This window comes from Haplochromis burtoni, unplaced genomic scaffold (assembly GCF_018398535.1).
Source record: "Haplochromis burtoni strain Fernald_Lab_line unplaced genomic scaffold, NCSU_Asbu1 Contig_44, whole genome shotgun sequence".
Taxonomy (NCBI): Eukaryota; Metazoa; Chordata; class Actinopteri; order Cichliformes; family Cichlidae; genus Haplochromis; species Haplochromis burtoni.
The window spans coordinates 1,543,456-1,559,008 of record NW_024582405.1 but is presented as its reverse complement, the minus strand read 5'-3'; the positions used below and the strand labels follow the sequence as shown (position 1 = coordinate 1,559,008).

Below are 15,553 nucleotides of genomic sequence, written 5' to 3'. Positions count from 1 at the left end.
TGTGTGTGTGTGTGTGTGTGTGTGTGTGTGTGTGTGATAGATGAGGTATAGCGACTGTGTGTTCTATCCTCTTCGGTCTTTTAGTTTTATGCTTACTTTGTCTCAGCCATGCTCTCCTTCAGGCTTCTTCATTACCACCAATAAGAACTCCATTTCCCCCGGGCTCCGCCAATCATAGCACTCATATCCCCTCTAGGCCCGGCCAATCAGCTCCAATGTTCCTGCGGCCCGATGTCATGAATGGCTAATGTCGCCCAGCAGTGGGCATGAATGTAAATGAGACCACATTGGGGTGTTTTGAAATCGGAGAAGATTCCTCTCATAAACAAGAAAACGATTCTGCTGGTACCATAACTTTCCAGCACACTAATGTGAAAGTAAGATGGAAAAAGATAAGGTGTCATTTGATACTGCAGATATCCAGCCAAGTTAAGAGCCATGTCTAAATGTCAGCCCCACACTTGAGGAGCATATAGACTGAAGGATGGATCTCGGTACAGTAGCAGGGATCCACTAATGCAGGTAGAAAAGGTGATAAATTGCTGCTTTTCTGGAATCGCCTAATGTATATTAACAAGAGGAAATAGTGACTGGGTATCATGATATGTGCAAAATACATACACTGAATAACAGTGCTATTTTTCAGCTCTTTTACAGCTGACTTGATAAACAGTTCTGGGAATCTGAGATTCTTCTATTCCTGGAGAAAGGTGCTGCATATTTGAAAAGGTTTCCATCCTAACTGGGCTCTGACTCGGAGATCCAACATCTGTAAAATATTACAAGAGCTCAGCCAATGTTGGTTTGGATTTCTGCACATTTATACGGGACTTAAAGGTGGATAACTTCATCTAAAATGAGTTATTTTTACATTCTCTGGAAATTCCTGGCATTTTCAGTGATATTCTATCAACACAACCCATCAGGATCAGTTGAACCTCTTAGCTTATGAAAACAGTTATATAATTCTTCTGGAGAGAGTTTGATCATTTTCAGACAGTGAAGCCGATTTTTGACCTTGTCAAAATGTCTATGGTTTATTGCTCCAAGCAATCATTGTACTTACTTTACAGTCTTTAGCTCCAAGCTAGCTAGCGATGACTTCATGGACTGTTTCTCTGTGGGTTTTTCTCAACCTGTAGCTAAACTTAACACTTGTTTCTTATCTTCACCTTAGCTCCCGGGCAAGTCAGATTCATTAGGCCAAGCAGCAGATTTAAACATTTTCAGCTTGGCAGCCCTCTCAATTATAACAGCTTGGTTTGTGGGCAGTCAGGGCAACTCTAGAACTGGCTTGACTGAACATAACTTCAGACTTGGGATGTCTCCAAAATAATGCAGAACCCTGTAATATACACAGATGGTATAGTTTAAAAGCAACCCTGTGATGAAGATCAAATTCTTTAACAATTTCTGAACTAAAGTTTTTAAGGAGCCACAAAACACATTTAAGCCTAATAAAGAAGGTGGCGCAACCGGCAATAAGCTATTTATGATTTTTTGGTGACTTTGACAATTTAATTTCTAAATTCTTGTGGATGATTTGTAAAAAAATAAATAATAAAATAAATAAAAATGGGACAATTAAGTGTCCTAGCTCATAAACGGTCTTTCAGGAAGTTATTACACACCTAAGCACGACTGGTCTTTTACTGAAAATAACTCGAGTCATCTAGGATTCTTGTCAAAGCCACAGAGAGCCACCAGAGACAGGAAAAAGGGGCCATGTTTTGGCTCATCAGCCACAGGTTTGCAGCCCTTCTTCTTCACTTTTATTTTAGCAGTGCTGGTGGCTTGGGTGCTTCAGATTATTTTGCCAGATTTACAAAAAAATGAGCCTTCTTTCAGCTGCTTTGTCATCTTGCACTGAGTACAATTAGCTCTGCTTAAATTGCCTTTACACTGTTTAATAGAACTTTTGCAGCATTGCAACATTTCAGAGAAAAACCTAAAACAAAACCTAAGACTGGACGATCGGGTGTCTCTCCAAGAATGTTATACAATGTTCTTGGATCACAAACTTAATGGAAACCAGACTGTCACATATTAAATGTTTTTTGAGGTGAAATGTTAGCCAGGCACAAACCACATGTGGACAGACAGGCAGGTTAAAGTACAAACACTCAGTGAGAAAGACAAACTGACAGACAGAGCCATAGATGGCGTTTCAGACCAGGTTAATCCCTCGGGATCTCGTGTGTCAGAACACCGGTTTTGTTTGAACTTGTTCCCGCGGGTAAAGATGTAAAGACAGAGAGCGGGAGAGCGAAACAATGTGAATTATAAAGAGCAGCTAGAAAGAGAAAAGCTTAGAGAGGTTAGACAGAAGGAGAAAATCAGTCAGGCTTTATTCCCCTGGCTGGAGCTTCGGCAGACATTCCTGGATTTAGTTTCACTCCAAACTTTTTAGCAGAGGGGTCAGTGCTCAAGACTTTTACAAAGTATGCACCCAGGATTTTAATGAGTCACATACTGCTGTTCACTTGCCTATTAGTGTGTATGTGTGTGTCCTGGTCTTCGATTTTTATCACTGCATTTGCATTTAATCCCATTGTTGGTAATTCCAGTTTTCACTCTAATGCAGTGCTGGTACTACAACGGAGGCAGTTGTAATACTAAATTTAAGCAGACCTTTTACTGAATACATTAATTCCTGAATTCTGTTAACCCAGATATGTCAAACCTATAATCTGACTCCCACCAGATGGATACAGGCGTGCTACAGATGGAAATAAATGAGTGGAGGAACGTGAGGAGGGCTGATGCTTTTGCACAGGTGCAGTGCATAAAACAATCAGCCAGTTAGCATCCTTCTCACAAGGGCTGCATCTAACAATGGTTTTCATCCTCAATTAACTGGGTGATTATTTTCTCAGTTAATCATTGTCTATAACACATTAAAAGAATGGCTTTAAATGCTTGAAGTTACCGAGACCCAAGGTGCTGTGTTCAGGTTTTTTTACAGTGGTGATTAGACAGAAGGGGGAAGTTGGTGAAACCAGATTTGATATGAAAAATTACTGCTGGGGTCAGTATTACTTATCTAAACAATGGACCTAATCACTGTATGTCCCCTGATTGTGATTAGCCCACACAAGTTTATTGCCAAATGTGTAATTTTAGTGTCTTTTAGCTCATTTTGCAGTTTCTTTGCCTGCAACCTAAATGTGTCATCGCTTTAATCAGGATCATTTTTGGCTACCATGTGCATACAGTGGAATATTTGGCATCTAAAGAGCCAGATATTTTCCTCAGCAGTTGGTCAAGACCAAAAATTGAGTTTTAAGACGGCCCATGTTGTAATATTTGTCTTTTTTAGCATGTCTGTTGCCTTGGAGACCAGGTTCACTGGATGTCATATGCAGAAACCTTTAAAGTAATAAGCTGAATGTCAAGGACAACAAAGATGATCACAGAGTCCAAAATTCAGTGTATTCAGGGCAGATATGATGACTTCTTCATGGTATACTGGATAAAACTGTCAGCCACATGAGAGTAATCTGACTATTATCATTCCCAGGTATTGCTGTTTATTCAGTGAAGTACACACGTGATGTGTCAAACGCCACGTCTCGCTCCTATTTTATCTCCTATGTGTTTAAATATGATGTAAACCCATTTGTGTCATATTTAAACTCACTGGGTTCTTTTAAGCTCAATTTTTCAATGTTAAAAATTCATAACCTTAAACAAATAAGTCATTAGTTCCTAAAGATGACTAACCACAGACACAGGTGTATGTATATAAAATACAACTGGATTTAATTGAATGAGTGAGTTGAGCTGTGTTGGGCAAAATGTGGCCTGAGGCCTTGAACCCATCCGCCTCTGTCCGTCCCACAGGGCCAGGAATGAGATAAAGTCGAGTCTGTCAGGAGTGCGTTTCATCTGTGACACATGCTGTGCATGATATCAGATAATCTGCAACATGTAAGCTAATTTATATGATGCCATTGAGTTATTTCTTCAGGTAATATTTTCACTGTGAGTTAAGTGAGTTGTCTGTTTCCACACTCTAAGCCCTCTGTGTCTCAAATCTCCTGTGGTCACTAGGTACAGAGGTACTTCCTCACCCTCAGACTGGTTGGCGAGTGGTTGCTGGCTGTCGCTGAGTGAAATCAATTTTAACAAGGGTGCGACCCCATTAACCTCCTTCTTGCCAATTGCTGTGGCTGCTAGCAGACTGCTGTGGTCACTCATAGTTTGTATGAACGTCGCCGAGTGGTAGCAAAAGTAAAAACTGCTCATTTGCCTACCAGTTTTTGTCTCGTTTACACAATTTTTACTGGATCATTCAGTAGGAATGAGGAAGCAGTGAGCATCCTTTTCAGTTTTCAGCTTTGTCAGTTCCCTCCGTTCAACAGTAACCATGCTTTAAAACATCTTTAAAAATAGGCTGTCAACGCTGATCTTTATGAATATGTGTTTTTATTGTGGTCCACTTTAAATGCAAAGAGAAGCTTTTCACCCAAGACAACTACACATCTAAAAGTCAAGCTGGTTCTCACAAGAACAAGAGCAGACGCACAGAAACACACACACCCAGTTTATTCCTGAGCTGACACCAGTCAGGGTTAAAGAACCAGAGCAGGAGGATGAAAGAGAGGAAATACTGCAGAGAGAAAAGAAAGGGGCAAGATGGCTGGCAGAGCACAGAGTCAGCTCCTGAGTGGAGCCAGAGATGATTTTTTATTTTCTCCTTTGATGTGGCAGATGCACACATCCATAACAGGCCTTCTGAGCGAGAGGAGAAGGTGAATATACCTGTCGTCTTTATCCCTTCTTACAGAGCTGGGCACCTTGGAGATGTGAAATTTAATGAGAGAGGCGGCCACATGACAGCGACACAGAGGCAGCGTTAACGTGGGAGCAAAAGGTGGTAAAAACACAGAGGAGTAGGTGCTGACCCGCACCCTCATTTGGCAGTTTAACCACATTCGCTAACAAGCACATTTTAAAGGCTCAAAGCAGAAGTAGGAGGGATAAGAAGCTTGTTTATAGTTCACTGTAGAATTTAACCTTTTGACTATTGTAGAGCTGAAAGTGCTGCATAATAATCAGCCCTTAAGTTTGCATCTATTTAAATGTGTGAAAACTGAGAATAATGATGTCCAGCCGAATTAAATCTGCCAGTCAGGCGGCAGTGCAATCTTTTCATTTTAACAAACAACCTTTATAAAGCTCAACCAAACTTTGGCCTTCTTTTTCTGAGCCTTTTTTCTTCTACTCCTTATGTTTGTTTTGGTAAAAGAACAACGGGAGACTTCATGCATCCAGGGTACAGGACTCTGGTTTTGAATATTTCCATGTGCCTGTTTTCTTACATTTCCCTGACTTTGGCCAATGACAGGTATTTTCAGTATCAGTTATTTGATTGTTAAGAGGCAGTAAATTACTAAGGTTACTGTGCGTATTCAGAATCTGCATAGACGATAGCGACTTGTCTGCAGACGCTTGCCAACTTCTTACTGTGGGTTAGCTCTGGTTGATTACCAGGACTGTGAAAAGCCCGGATGCAAAAGGAAACGGGAGGTCCTTCCGACTACTATGGCTACTATAGTTACTATATGTCATTTTAACGTTTAATGGCCCTTAGTGGCCATCTGAAGAAGTGCATGTGGTCTGAGGGTGTCAACATCTTGTGGTGGAGGAACTTGCGTTACCCTGGAAACACAGAAAAACTGAGTATTTTAAGCCAAATCTTTACTTTTCTTAACACTATCCCTTTATTTTTAGCACCTGAACCAGAGCAAGTGAGAGTAAATGCCTGTGCCACCCTCGCCTCCCTCTCCAAACCCAGATATGATGATTTAGTTTGAGGACTTGTTGAAATATTCACATTTTCCAAAAAACAGGGTTTCAAACCTTTGGTAAGCACTGTTCTTGAGTAGCTCTGTGTGTGTGTACGTGTGTGTGTTCCCAGCGTTTTCTCCTCTCTAGCACTTCTCTAAACTCTGCACTGCAGCCATTAGACTACCTGACTCTTGATATCTGAGGACGGGTAATTTGGGGGAGCAGGTGGGTAGCGAGATAAGTCTTTTCACGCTAATAAATCCCTTTGCAGTGAACCGACCTGAAGTGAATTCAATTAGCAGGGAGCAGAAACACAGGGGATGCACCAGTCAATTGAACACCAATCAGAACTATCTGATTCCTGCTGTAAAAGCAGCAGTTGGCCAGTAAAATACCAGATAATGAAAGCAAAAAATAAATAACCATGATGCGACACTAAGCGTTTTGATTTATGTGAGCGGGGAGGCAGAGACGAGGCCTCGTTAATTAGAAAGATTTTCGTGAGGTGCCCGCTAACATTCAGAAGGAAGAAAGTGATGAAAATGATTTCAGCTGATGTGAAGCAGTTGTGGAGAACCTGAAGTTGCACCTCTGGACATCTGCACAGGGTTAGAGCAGAAAGACGTTACAGTGAGTGTGGTGTTGCTGAAAACTAGAGCCTTGTTTTACAGCCACAGGCCACAGCTATAATTAAACACACCCATCTAGACTAATGGAAGGAGAATCTCAGTGTGTCAGACAACTAATTGCTACACTCAGTCTCTCTTTCTCACACACACACACACACACACACACACACACACACACACACACACACACACACACACAACACACTTCTTTTGTCTTTGCTAATCTAATCTGGCTCAGCAACTCTCACTTTGAGTTCGTTACCTCCACCTTCTCCTCCTCCTCCTCCCCCAGCTCCCCCACCCCTCTCCTCTTCCTCCAGTAAAGGATGTTCTGGGTTTAATGAGAAGCTCCTCATTATTTCTTTGCGTCTCTCTTTGCTCTCAGCGTTCATTCTTTTCTCCTTGAGTTTGTGCTGCTGTTGGTGCGGCTCTGCAATGTCAGAGTGCCGTTAAAGACTCTGCTTTGTTTAGAGGACAAGCACTATTCCCAGTGTTTCCACGGTTTCAAGTTCACTGGGTTCGTTGACAACAATGTTTGTTGGAGAAAGACAGTTGAACAGGGCTTTTATGAAGCGGTCTTAAATAATATTTAATATAAATGGTAAATGGCCTGTATTTGTATAGCGCTTTACTAGTCCCTAAGGACCCCAAAGCGCTTTACATATCCAGTCATCCACCCATTCACACACTGGTGATGGCAAGCTACATTGTAGCCGCAGCCACCCTGGGGCGCACTGACAGAGGCGAGGCTGCCGAACACTGGCGCCACCGGGCCCTCTGACCGCCACCAGTAGGCAACGGGTGAAGTGTCTTGCCCAAGGACACAACGACCGAGACTGTCCAAGCCGGGGCTCGAACCGGCAACCTTCCGATTACAAGGCGAACTCCCTACTCTTGAGCCACGATATCACAATAATGATATCACAAAAATGAAAAATCTTGATATATTTTTGTTCAGATAAACATCCATGTCCAAAGATATTCCATAAATAAATGGAAAATTGCCAATTCACTGGTTATCAGTCAGCTGACTATCGGCTCAATTCAGTTCCAGTCCTAACACTGAGGTCAAGGTCCTGTGTTTGAATCCATCGGCCATGTAGAGCCTGCATGTTTCCCCCACCCCTGGGCACCGCGACCATCACCACAGTCCAAAGACATGCACGCTAGTTTAAGCCGTGATTATAACTTGGCTCTCCGTGTAAAAACATGAAACTATAATGAAAAATCAGTGTGCAGGTAAAATCTGGGTTAAAAAAAAAAGCTGCTTTTGCCTGGTGTGAATATTCCATGCAGTTGATAATAATGGAGATGGAGAAGCAGCAGTCAGGAGGAGTGATGGAGTGAGTGGGGGGCAGTGCTAATTGCCCTATTCAGGAGTCTGACGGCTTGTGGGTAGAAGCTATTTGTGAGGGTTTTTTGTGCTTGATTTCAGACTTGTGTAGTGCTTACCTGAGGGCAGAAGTGTGAAAAGGTTTCTCTTTGTTTGCTGCCAGGCTGTCTTGTTATCACTCATCAGTCCTTCCAGGCATTTCGTTGTGTCCTCCACACATTTTCGAGTGTTTTTTGGATTTTGCCATTTGCCTGCTTCTTGCCTTCACCTTTCTGTGTTCGACCCCAGCATTGATTAAAGATTTTATTTTGGACTTTTAACCCTGCCTCTTTGTCCAGCGCTTTTGGCCTACCTGTGACATTTTAGTGAGAGCGTTAAAAGCCAGGTCAAAAGAATCATCTATGAGGTGTTTGTTGATCAGAGTGTTGTGATTTAAGTATAAAAATATATAAATTGTTGTTGGACCCTTTAAAACTTGGCTGCCAATATTTCCTTTATGAATTTAAGCTAAAAAAAAATCAGGAAAAATGACCATTTGAAATAAATGTTTTGTCTCCTGTTTTTGTCCCAGACACGATGGAGCGGTGGTGGGGGTGGTGTTTTGCCCTAGTCTTCGTGGCAGCTCTTTGCTACAGGCCCTCCCACGGTGAGAACGCAGTGTTCTCATCCGAAACTTTGATAAACAACGTGGTGGCTGATCCCCACACGGGCCGTCTGTATGTCGGCGCCGTTAACGCAATATACCAGCTGAACTCTGACCTTAACCTCGAGTTCCAAGCCAAAACGGGCCCGAAGAAGGACAACCGGCAGTGCACGCCGCCCGTCAACGACGCCTGCGAGGAGGCCGTGGAAACCAACAACCACAACAAGCTGCTGCTGGTGCACGGGACCAAAGACGTGCTGGTGGTGTGCGGCAGCCTCTTCAGAGGCATCTGCTCGCTGCGCAACCTGAGCAAGGTGGACCACCAGCTGTACTTCAGCGACAACAAAGGGGAGAAGTCATACGTGGCGAGCGCCGAGGAGGGCGTCTCTGTGGTGGGAGTGATGTCGTATTTCACAGACGAGAAAGACAACTTGACAGTGTTTCTGGTGAGGACGGAAAAACACATTCGCGCACACAAATGGAAAGTTCAAATTATTTCCTGCAGTAAATAAAAAATAATAATTCAGATGATCTTCACCATCTGTGATACTGTGCGAGCAAACACAATAAAACTGCAATTTGTAGAGAAATTAAATTGGCAGCCATATGGGAAATGAGCTCTCTTGTCAGTTATCTTTAAGTGTTTTTCGTTTTATTTATACAGCGTCGGAGAATTGGCCTTTAAAAGATGGTTTATGATGTTATGTCTTCCACTGAGTTTTCCCCTCTATTCCAAACATGCATATAGATGCTTTTAATGGTTCTTCTAATCAAATCAAATATATTTTTCCCCTCTCGATGGCTCTGTTTGCTGGAGTGAGAGGAGAATGGGTTGTATTTCTCAGCAGAAGGATGCACTTTAAATGCATTTAGCAATATATTTTCATCCTATAAAGATGAATGTGTGGTTGATGTGCACATCCAGTGGACACAAACAAAGAAGTGCATTCAAATACTCTCCACTTGATGAATATAGGTCTGGTATTCACTTTCTTTGGCTTCTTGTTGCTCCATCCTCCTCACGAGCCAGCTGCTTGATCCATTGTTAAGGTAAATCTACTGTTAAGTGCGGGTTCTCAGAGTCACAAAGAGCAAACTGTAAGTAAAAATGCAAATAAATCAACTGCTTAATGTTTCCTGCGCCTTTTTTTTCCTTCACTGCATGAATTTATGGGCCATGTCACACCAGCATGAAGATGGTTAAAGCGAGGAGCCACGCCGATGCCTTTCTTTGATTTATGAATGTAGCATTTTTTTGTGGAATGTGAAGAAAATACATGTTTTTTGAAACTGGGCTTATTTTTCTTAAGATATTTCAGGCTCTTCACCATCTGTTCTGTAAATGGATGGTTCATTATATGTTCCAGGCATAAATCTGGATACATTAAGAAAAACGAATTTTAAAAATGAGTGGTGGGGCTGCCATGTTGGAATTTCTTAAATTCAGCAAAGTAGTGAAGTGAGATGTTTTCATACTGGCCTAGAGACTGGTTGACAACCTCCAGCTGCTAGGGAAAAATGTGTTTTCCAAAGGTTGCTGCCTGCCACTGGGTAAAATTGGTCATAAAGAGTTATACTTAGGATTGCTTTGGTTGTTAGCAGATTGCTGTGGTTGCGTGTGATTTGCATGGAAGATGCCACCATGTATGCAAACACTCGCCATTTACTCTCTGAGCTGTAGTGAAGCTTAAAATGCAAACCAGAAAGGGACAGTGTGCCAAGGTAAAAGTTGTCTTACAGCAACAGTAACACAGTTCATAACGGTTAACTTTTACTTCACAGGGGATTCTGGTGTGCATTGAATTTTTCACTGTTTTACTACTGCTTGGCGAGTAGCTGGTGAGGTTTGCAGTCCAGTCTTCCATGCCAACTTCCAGGTGTTTGGAACCAAAGTAATAACAACAGTTTTCGAACAGGACCCTGTTTATGACCAATTTTCTTGCTAGCAACCTTCAGCAACCTCTTGACTGAAAGGTCAAGACTGTTGGTTTTTGGTGGAGACTGGTCTCTAAGCCTGCATGAATGGGGCTTTAGATACTGTATCAGTGTCACCTCAAGCAACTGGTTGGGATAACTCATTTTTACTTAGCTACCAGTGGTTGCCAGGCAGTTGCCAACTGGTCTCAAGACCTATGCAACGAAACCCTAAATGAATCTGTCACCTCTTTTATCTCAGGTTGCCAAAGGGTACGGCAGCCACGACAGCACCAAGCTGATCTCCACGCGAATCCTCCAGGACCATCGCGATTGGGTGGTTTTTGACAGCATCATTGAGGCCTCTGCGGTCCAGGCGAATCCCTTCGTCCTGTTGTACCTGCACGACTTCCGCTTTGCCTTCAAAGACCGCGGCTTTGTGTACTTCCTGTTCTCCCGTACGCTCGGGGTGCAGGACACCAAGAACTTCACCTTCATCTCCAGGATGTGCGAGAACGATCACTTTTATTACTCCTACACTGAGCTACAGCTGAACTGTAGCGCTACCAACAAGTACAACAAAGTTCAGGTAATGATTGTGCACTTTGCAGACACAGAAATAAGCTGCCAGCAATTCAGTATAACTCTCAGCAGTGACTCAGAAAAACGCATTTTATGTTTGGATGAGTTTGCTTTGAATTGAATCCTTCTCAGGAGTGTCTCGGTCCTGACCTCTAAAAATTAAAAAAAAAAAACATTTAACATGGTCTTGCACTGGAAGTAGATTCCATTTATGCAGCGTTCACTTTCTCTGTATCGCAGATAAACACATATTTTTAGACAAAGCACCAAACATTCAGCATTTTTATCTTTTCCTCTTCTTCCAGGCTGCTTATGTAGCAACTCCGGGGAAAGCTTTGGCTCAGAGTATGACCAGCTCTAGCCAGTACGGAACAGTTTCAGCCTCTGACAAGGTGCTCTTTGTCACCTTTACTTCTGATGAAGACCCGTCCACTTCAGCCATGTGTGAGTGTCAGCTTGGGACTAAACTTTATAAAGATTCTTTCCAGCAGATCTTTGCAAAGTGAGACAGCACCTGAACAATACAAGCATAGCTCTGGATTTTTATTTACTATATCAGATGATCTTTATCAGCTAAAATGTTTAAAGATCAAACTACATTCTTGGCATGAAACCTTAACTGTAAGCTTTTAAAGTACTCTGACAATAACAGCTGGGCAAATTTGATTCTGTAATATAACCGATGGCTTTTACTCGATTGAACCAGAGGAATGTTTCGTGTTTAAGCCACTAAACGCCGACCTATGAGTCATTCATGCATAGAAGAGATACCAAATTCAAAGGATAAACTAGTGTTGTGTCTACGCACAACAGACAACTCTGCAAAGAAAAGGTTTTAAGTTGGAAAAAATCCTAAAGATGTAACAGTTTGACAGACATAAAGTAGTAGTTTCCCACCAACAAGCTGGTTCACATGGAGACAAAGAGGCCCTGGTATGGATTGGAGCTGCATGTCTTCCATCTTGAAGGCATCTCACTGGCACGAGCTTCATTTTTAAATTTCAAGAAAGTTTTCCTAAAAGTTCAGGCTGTGCTGATGAATAAATATATTAAAATTAAACAAACAGTGACTTTCAACTCCTTAGTATTGTATAAATGTTTTGCCATATATGCTTTACTTGTAGGTTTGCATGTTTCAATAAATCACTGCACCCGTTTCCATTTTTTTATTTTAAAAAGAAATGGGGGATGGCTCAGGACTTTTGGACAGTAATGTAGGACAGCAAAGGACAAATGTGTTACCACTAAAACAACCTATACTATGCAAGTATAGTTTAACAAACTCCTGTGTTAAAAACAGGAAGTTTTGTACAGCTACGTACTGTTTTTGGTTAAACACTGTAAAAAATCTAAGCCTGTTTAAGGGAAAAACCAGCAAATGCTATTGTTATAGTGAATTTCTTTTCTTTGTCAAGCATGAAAACTGTGGGTTTTCTTTGACATCACAGACGTGTGATGTGGTTTCCAGTATTTGTGCAGCCAACAGGTTAAGATTAAAGTTTAGCTAGCAAAAGAATTCCATGACCAAGACTTGTGTAGCCATTAATCACATCTGATATTAATCTTCTGGTGTGCGTAAAAATGTTAAATACAGCAGCATTTTGCCAAAGTGTATTTAATGACTGTTAAAGCAGCAGTTCAGATAGATGGAAGAATCTCCTTTGCTAGCATTAGCCTATCCCAGAATCCAGTTTGATACTGGGCACTGGGATAAATGAGTCCTTTTTGAAGTGGGATTAAAAATCAATTATTTTGGTCTGAGAAAAGAAACCGTAAGTGTCCTCTTCTATCACAACTTGTGAATATTAATAATGAGGTTATTGTCGACATGATGTGTTTGCTCCTGTTTGTAGGCATGTACCCTCTGAAGGCAATTAATGATAAGCTGGTGCAGATAATAGGAGCCTGTTACAGCAACAGCGGCATCATTGACCATAAACCTGCTGTTTATTCACCTTATTCCTCCAAATCTGATGAGCTGTGCCTCAGCAACAATCAGGTGAGAACATCGGTCTGTGTCAAAAATAAAGCATGGCTACAGCAGTAGATGAAAGGTTATAAAGTAATATATTTCCACTCCATTAGAATGACATGGCTCACAGGTACAAGTGTGGAGCAGAGTTCCTGCCCTCCCCACTGGCTAGTAAGGCTGAGTTCGCCCTAACAGCCGAGCCCTCGTTGACCCATAAGGCTCACTTGACCGCCGTCGCTGTGGCAGAGGAAATGGGACACGCTGTGGCGTTTGTGGGCACCGCCACTGGAGAGGTAACAAATGTTTTTCACTATCCTGTCACTTCTAGATTATTCGTTCCCTCCTCGCCTTTATTTATTCTTTTTTACGTTGTCTTTTCTTTCTTTGGTTCAGGTACATAAAACCAGTGAGTGCTATATTTTCAGTGAGGTTTTTAAAGACAGGAACGCCATTTTCTGTTTTTATTCCCTGAATGCTGGAAAATTATGTCTGACTGTAACTCTGACATTATTATGTTAAAGTTGCCATCAACTCATCCATTTTTGCCACTTTTCTGGGTTATTAGGAAAACAGTCCAAGCAGCGATGCCCAGAACCTTTGCACAGTTAAGAGACTGCTTCTCCCCAGAATGCCCTTGGTCCTCCCCAGGCTCTCAGTTAGACGTGCACAAAGCACCCCACCCTTAAGGCATTCTCATCTGGCACCTTACAGTGTTGGGGAGCAGCAGATGTACTTTCTGTGCTTTGAGTCTCATACCAAATCCCAAGAGTGCTTCCCCCTGCCTCTAAGACTTAGGCCAGACACCATTTGGGCTAAGCTCATTTTGACTGCTTGGGTTCACAGTGTTACGCTTTTGATCACCACCCATAGCTCATGGCAATAGGTAAGGGTAGGAATATAGGTAGGCCATTAAATCAACAGTTTTACCTTCATGCTGGTGGATAGCTGGATAGAGAGTAGCAAGTTAAATGGATCCAACATCTTTTTCTCTGCTGCTTATCTTGATCCGGGTCAGGGGGCAGCGGTCTAAGCAGAGAGGCCAGTTCTTCAGGGATGACACAGAGGTGTTCCCAAGCTGGCCGAGAGATCTAATTTCTCTGGAGGGTCCTGGATCTGCCCCAAGGTTTCCTCCCAATTGGATATTCCTGAAACATTTCATCTGGAAGGGATGAAGGAGGCATCCTTATCAGATGCCAGAACCATCTTAACTGACTCCTTTCAATGCAGAGGTTGAGCAGCTCTGCTCTAAACACCACCTGAACCTCTCACAGACATAATGAGTCCCTCATTATATCTGTAAGGGTGAGCCCAGACGCCCTCCAGAGGAAGCTGCTTCGACTGCTTGTATCCTCGATCCTGTTCATCCAGTCACAGCCCAGAGTTGGCAGCCATAGCTCGACCTTTCAGTCAACAGTTTTACCTTCATGCTCAGGTCCCTCTTCATCACTGTAGACTCACAGGGCAATCCATCTTCCCTCGCTTGAGGCTTGAGACGACACTCTGTGATATTATTTTGAAAAAGTGGATTGGGTGTGGGTTTTGGATGTGTTAATGCACTTTCTGTGTTTCTGCAGGTGCTGAAGGTGCATTTGTCAGCCCATCCTGAGGTGTACGGGCGAGCTGCTGGCAAAGTCTCTGGAGACAAGGTCAACAAGAACCTGCTGTTCGATTCGAGCCTCGAACACCTGTACATCACCACCGAGAAAAAGGTCAGACTCGCTCACTCCGACGTGGGGCTGATTGATTATTCATTTTTACTAAATCCATTTCTCTCTCCTTCCATTCATCCAACGCCTCTGTGTCACCTCAAACCGAAGGTCAGGGACTCTGTCGTGTGCTTACTCCTGCTTTTTTCCATTTCATCCATCAGGCCGGAGACTTAATGAGTCTTTCATTTATTCTGTCTGTCTCATTTGATCATTTATTCATCCGTTCGAATAACACCAATACATCCGTCTACATTACCACACAGAAGTCGGCCATTGATTTATTCACCCATTCCCTTTCTCCACGGCTCCCTTTGTTTTCCACTCGGCTTTTTCTCTTCATCTGTCTTTCTTTCCTTTGTCCTTTCATCTTTCGGTCGCCATCACTCTCTGCGAAGTGAAAAAGATGTTATTGATTTAGAAATGAATTAATTAGAAAGCACTTCAGGAGGGCAATTTACTTTGATCAAGTCAAGTGACGATACCCGAGCTTGTTCCATCTGCTCATTTAAATTTATTAGGCCGCCCTCTTCATGTCAGAGAGGAAAATTATTTCCACCGCTGGTTGGAAAAAGTTCTCCACTGAAATACCGTCAATGCAAGCTTTTCAATTACAAGAAAATACTGCTCAGTAAAGGAAAATCGAAAATACTAATAGGCGGTCTGTGTAAAAGATTATTTATGCTCCATGTCAAATGATCCAGATCTGTTAGAACCGTAAAACATCAGTCACATGAATCACTTGAGTGTAAGCCATTAAACCAATCCCTGAAAGTGAAGCTGTAAGAGTAAAAATTCAATCAGTCAGAAGACCTACATCCTAATTTACTAAACAGAAACAATCATAAAGGCTGATCATCAGGTGTCCTCTGGACTCTGGTGTAGGACCTGTGCCTGCTTTTCAAGCTCATGTCCCATTGTGACTCCATTAGCATTACAGCGATCGGTGGGGAATTAAATATTGACTGTGCTCTTCAGTAA

General features: G+C 42.4%; 1 protein-coding gene across 2 annotated transcripts in view; it reads left to right on the top strand.

Moving 5' to 3' along the window:
- plxnb2a.1 (plexin b2a, tandem duplicate 1) overlaps positions 1 to 15,553 on the top strand; it is a 231,616-nt gene that overhangs the window by 156,877 nt on the left and 59,186 nt on the right. For both annotated transcript variants that reach the window (XM_042220154.1, XM_042220153.1), the window contains 6 exons: positions 8,327 to 8,844; positions 10,575 to 10,901; positions 11,200 to 11,338; positions 12,748 to 12,893; positions 12,980 to 13,159; positions 14,441 to 14,575. In XM_042220154.1, the coding sequence (XP_042076088.1) occupies positions 8,332 to 8,844; positions 10,575 to 10,901; positions 11,200 to 11,338; positions 12,748 to 12,893; positions 12,980 to 13,159; positions 14,441 to 14,575 (1,440 nt within the window). In that variant the 5' untranslated portion in view covers positions 8,327 to 8,331. The remainder of the gene's footprint in view (positions 1 to 8,326; positions 8,845 to 10,574; positions 10,902 to 11,199; positions 11,339 to 12,747; positions 12,894 to 12,979; positions 13,160 to 14,440; positions 14,576 to 15,553) is intronic.